Source organism: Pteropus vampyrus, unplaced genomic scaffold, assembly GCF_000151845.1.
Source record: "Pteropus vampyrus isolate Shadow unplaced genomic scaffold, Pvam_2.0 Scaffold36, whole genome shotgun sequence".
Lineage (NCBI taxonomy): Eukaryota > Metazoa > Chordata > Mammalia > Chiroptera > Pteropodidae > Pteropus > Pteropus vampyrus.
The window spans coordinates 6,412,761-6,418,340 of NW_011888817.1; the positions used below are offsets into that span (position 1 = coordinate 6,412,761).

Below are 5,580 nucleotides of genomic sequence, written 5' to 3' on the forward strand. Positions count from 1 at the left end.
GTCAATAACATCACTCTCTGAGCCTCAAGCCCTTACCCTATAAATGATGCTGATGATGTTCCAAGCATGTACCTCCCCAGAGTGGTGTGAAGATTCAATGATTAACCTGTGTAAAGTGCTTAGTACAATTCAAGGAATTCACCATCGACAGCTCTAAAAAGCTGTATCTACAGGAAATCCAATCGTCTGATTAGATCAGATGAAACATTTCTCAAAATAGTATGTCACTGTCACTGCCACTGCTCTTACCAAGTTCACCCCAGCTTGAAGCAACCTATATCAGGCTTCCAGATATATCATTAACCCTAAAAGCTTCTGGGAACCAGTCACATGTTTCTAACGGCAGCTGGGTACAATTGGCAAAATGCTACCAGTCAATTCTTGCCCAAGACAATTAATTTAACCTCTATGAGCCTCTGTTTACACATCTCTAAAAAAGTAATAGTAATAATATTACCTACCTCATAGTTATTATAAGGATTAAATAGAAAATGCCTGGTCCATAATAAGAGCCTAGTGAATGTTAGCTACTGAATCTTCTCTTACCCCAGAGCCAAAGGTGACACCTCTGCTTCCCGTTACACAACATACCACACTGCATTAAATGGCGGTTGATTGCTATTTCCTGCTGGGTTAGTAATTCCTTGGGTGTAAGGCTTCTGGTATTTCAACAATATGCATGGCAGGACCTCCTCCACAGGAAACACTCAAGAAATAATGACTAAATAGATATTCACACACATACACATGCACACACGCACACACAGAGTTACTCTGTCCCTCATCTTCACTCACACTGTCTTTCACTTCCAAACACTCGCACGCCAGCCTCAGCCACTCCCAGCCTTTAGATTCCCTGGGGACACTAAAACACCACAGTTTAATCATCTCCCTTCTGTGAGCGCAAGTTTTCTCATCAGTAAAATGGGAATCATATCAACATTAACTTCATAGGATGGCTCTGAAGTTGAAGGCAGATAAAACTCTAAAGTGCTTTACACACAGTAGGTGTTCAGTTAATGAGTTACCTCTGATTCTGACCTTCCCTGTTGCTTGACATTTGTGCCCTGGCCTGGCCATGCTGCCCACACCGTTTAAAGATTCCCCTCATGGAGTGGTTTTATTACCATTTCTCCAAGAAGAAGAGAGATTTGAGGGGCAAGTTAAGGGAGCAAGTGTCTTGACCTCTGGTGAACTCTGCACTAGGCTCCCCGGATTCCAGTACAAGGAGTCTAGCATCATGCTGGGTACATTTATTGGTGGATGAATGGAGCTCCTTGTCTGGGGAGAGGTCAGGGATGGGGTCTAAGGCCCCAGAGGTGGGGGTAGCCTAGGTACCAGAGTTTCCCAATTTTCCTTCTAACTGGATCCACCCTGACCCCAGGTATATGTATTACATTAATGAGCCTCAGTATCTTCTCAGCAGGCCTAAGATATCCCTGGGGAGTTGGGGGACCCCAGAGCCTAGCCTAGGTCTGTCCTGGCTCCCAGTTACATAGATGGTATCGGTCTGTGAGTTAGCCTCCTCACTTCCTTGTTTCCTGGAAGTTAGGCAGGGCAAGAAAGAAAGAGTGGCCCTTCCTCCTCTGGGCTTCCTCAGCCCTGGGCACACCCCTCTGTGATACCAGGAACCACACCGACATCTTCCCAGCCTGGGAGCTCCTGAGTCCTGCCAGTACCCTCGTGGGTACCTGGGGCCTGGCCCAAGAAGGGTCACCAGGTCCAGACCTGCACCTGGCTCTGCTCTTTCCTAGCCGATGTTTGAGTCCTAAAAGCCTCCCTTTCTTAATTTGCAAAATGGTGGTAATAAAACCTTCTGCATCATGTAGGTAGGTGGTAAGAGCGGAATGAAACAATTTACGCACATAGTGGTTATTACTCAATAGCTGTGGGTTTCTCCCCCTTTCCCCAACTTCAGAAAAATGTTTGTTGAATGAATGAGTGAATAAATAAGCAAACAAATCAGCCATGCACCAAACCAGCCAAGTCACCTCCTTTGGAAGCAGCCACCAGGGGTGACTGAAGAGAAACCACAGGAATCAGAGTCAGGGGATCTGGGCTCTGGCCTCGGCAGGGCCACCTACCATCTTGAGTGAGTCTCTTTACTCAAGCTCTGAGCCTTGGGACCTTTATCTGCAAAATAGGGTGCTACGCTCACCGCAAGCATTGCTGTGAAAAAGAAGTAAGGTTTGGGAAGTGAAAAAGAGTTTGGCAAACAGTAAAGCACTTGGTAAATTGAAATAGATTTCATAAACTGTAAAGGAATCCAAACAAATCTTTGACATGCTTCTTCCATTAGCCAGCTGAGCTCAACTCCAAACTCGGGACCTGAAGTTTCCCCTCCTGTAGAACTAGCGGGGTGGAGAGAGGCTGCTGAGTGGCGGTCCTCCCCACCCCATTCTCTCTCTCTCTTTTACACACACACACACACACACACCCTGGCTCTGGATTCCCTTTAGCTAAGACACAAGAGAAGAAAGAACAGATAGATGTATATCAGCCTCTCAGCTGATTATGTTGATGATCCTGCTTCTAGGAACTGCTAGGCTGTACCAGGCCCACCTGTAGGTTGAACATGCTCCAGGCGCATGTAGATATAGCCAGAGCCATCTTCCCAGTGCATCCCATACAACCACAGACACACATGCGTATACCAGAAGCTTCTCTCCCATCCCACCATGCTGCCAAGGAACCTAATAGTGGCTGATGAAAGAGGTGGCTGTGCTAGCAGCCCAGCATTTGCCTTCTGGGAACTGGCTCCACTCTTAACCAGATACACTCCCCCCAGGACGTGGTCCCAGGCTGTAGCTGAACTGTTGCACCCTCCTTGGCCCACCCATAAGGAAAGGAGGGGGAGCCAGTGTGAGAAAGGAAGAGTTGCCACAGAAAAAGAGGACCACCCACTTCTCCTCAACAAGGTCTTGTTCACAGGCCTGGAGAGGAGCAGGTCTCTCTGTAAAGGTCTCCCTATAAAAGGACAAACAGGATACAGCCTTTCATCAAACCCCTACCCCACCCCAATACCAATCGGGAGGGGAAATCCAGTCCTGGAGGCACATTTCGTCATTAATGCCATAGACTGTGAATCCTTTACCCAAACCTTCTTTGGACAGATGGGGAAATTGAAGCCCAGAAAAGAGAAAGAATTTGCCCAAGATGACAACAATGTCAGGGGCAGAGCTGGGACCAAATGCTGGGCCTCTGGCTCACTGCCCATTCTCTTCCAAGTACAACATACTTTATTGTTTATCCATTCAATTCATACTCTAAGATTAGACTACATGCCCAACTCCGTGCTAAAGGTAAGGAGAAAACAATGAACAAAACAAATACCCCATCCTTAAGGCATTTACAGTAAGAAGTACAGGGTCAGTATTAATAGTAACACATTGGTTCACATTTGTATATCATGTTACGATTAACAAAGCACTTTCCCACCCAACTCTTACTTCACCTTCCCCACAAACACACAAGGTCAGTGCTTTAAACACCAATTGGCAAAGGAAGAAAATGAGGCTCCTGCATTGCCCAAGATCCCAACTTGTAAACAGGAGCTGAAATCAAAACCCTGGTGCCTTGATCAGGCCCAGGGCCATTTCTTTTCCTCCAGAGTGGACTTCTGTCCTTGGCTGAGTTTTTAGTACCTAAAGGCAGGGACATCTCTTTCATTTGCTTCCCCAGCACCTCCTTCAGACACTTCCACCACACACACACACACACACACACACACACACACACACGGAACACAGCTGTGTATCCAGTGAGAGATTGCTGGTTCCCCCATTCTTCCCAGGTGAGCGAGTATGTGAACAGCAGTCCCAGTTCACCAAGCCCATCTAATCGGCCAGGGAAAAATGGGGGACATTGGGGGGTCCCAGCCTGTTCCTGTCCTTACCACCTGGGACCTAATGGGAGAAACTGGTTGTGGGTCAGGCTCTTCATACCAGTCACCTGGTTATCTTCATCATCCCCCAGGAAAACCTAACATCTGGTGAGTTCCTAAGTACCCAGCCCTGTACCAGATCCTTTACCTCTCCCAACAATCGTTCCAGAGAAATGGCATCATCCTCATTTGATAATTTAGGAAACTGAAGTGCAGAGAGGGGGTGCAACTTGGCCAAGGCCACACAGCTAGTAAAGAAGGTGGCATTCGGCTCCCTGTTATCAAGGTAGCCCCGCTCTCATCACCATGGTTACCTCCTGGCGAGGTCACTCCAGCACTACCTTTGCCTCAGAGAATCAAAGAGGGGAGCTAGATTCCCTGGGAAAGTTAGATCACAAGGAATTCTTTGTAAATGTGAGACTCGAGGCCTGAGGAAGATGACAAAAGAGTCCCTTAAAAACAGAACTATCATTTGCTTAGGCGCAGTCTAGGGGCATGACCTCTCTCCCGAACACATGTTTATATGCCTGCCCTTTGCCCAGCAGAGCTGGGACCCCCACTTACCTGTACCAGGAGTAGCAGCTGCAGCTGCAGGATATGAGTATCTCTGTCTGCAGACCCAGCCTCTGTGCTGTCTGGAAATTGCAGAAGTGAGGAAACAAAACACGCCACTGCCCAGTCACCCCCAGGAGGAAATGCTGTGACCCTAAGGCCCCTCCAATAGATACCACAGGAGCCTCCAAGTTGGGTCACCCGGGCCCGGGGCACTGCTCAGAGGTTTCTCACAGAGCAAGGGGCAGCATGGGGTGGAGACAGTGGCCACCATGCCAGGGAACTGGGGCGAGAGACAAAAAATGCAAGAGAAAGCAAAAGATGAGAGAGCACGCGCTCAAGAGAGAGAAACTGAGCACGAGAGTGAGGAAGAGGAGAGAGGAGATGTGAGTGAGTGACCAAGAAAACAGAGTAAGAGAGGGAGAGAGGGAGTCAGGATAAAATGGGAGATGGGGGAGAAAGACAGACGGATGTAAACACCGAGAGAGCGCAGGAGAGGAATGAGGAGAAACAAGGACAAAAGCTAAGAGAGTTAAAAGAGAAAAAGATGAGACAGACAGTGAGTATGTGCGTGTGTGTGTGTGTGTGTGTGTGTGTGTGCGCGCACGCGCGCGTATCTGTGTGTCTGTACAGGCATGAGAGAAAAAATGAAAGAAAGGGATGAGAAGGAGAAAAAGGAAAGACAGCTAGAACATAAAAAGGTTGAGAAGGGAGGAGCTCAGAAGAGCTGCTGTGGTCAGAGACATAACTGGGCAGGGCATCCCTGGTGACACAGAGCACAGTGAACTGCTGGGGACAGGGCGCTGCGGGCTTAAGGGAGGGAGGAAGTATCATAGGACCCCGAACAGAAGTTTAGCAGTAAGGAAGACAGTGGGAGTGGGTGAGAGTGAACAGGTGTGGGAGACTGGGAAGGTGAACAGAAGTGAGTTTGGGAGTGTGTGTGAGTGTGTAAAAGTCAGGTGGGTGGAGGCTTTGTGTGTACATAAGTAAGGGATGAGCCAGAGCTCCCTATTTCGGTTTCTAGTCCATTTACACACTTGTTTATTCAACAAACATTTATTGAGCAACCCAGGCACCAGACACTGTAGTGGACACTAAGAAGCAAGTCCCTCAGAAATCAGTCAATCCAGCACTCTCTACACAGA

At 48.1% G+C, this 5,580-nt stretch overlaps 1 protein-coding gene across 5 annotated transcripts in view; it reads right to left on the bottom strand.

The window, feature by feature from the left end:
* PTAFR (platelet activating factor receptor) overlaps window positions 1–5,580 on the bottom strand; it is a 35,562-nt gene that overhangs the window by 19,165 nt on the left and 10,817 nt on the right. The window contains exon 2 of one of the 5 annotated variants that reach the window (XM_023529206.1): window positions 4,448–4,518. The exons of 2 other annotated variants lie outside the window; for them this stretch is intronic. In XM_023529206.1, the coding sequence (XP_023384974.1) occupies window positions 4,448–4,518 (71 nt within the window). Of the gene's footprint in view, window positions 1–461; window positions 629–4,447; window positions 4,519–5,580 lie in introns of those variants that run through there. 2 more of the 5 variants (XM_011357726.2, XM_023529209.1) reach the window with 2 other exon arrangements.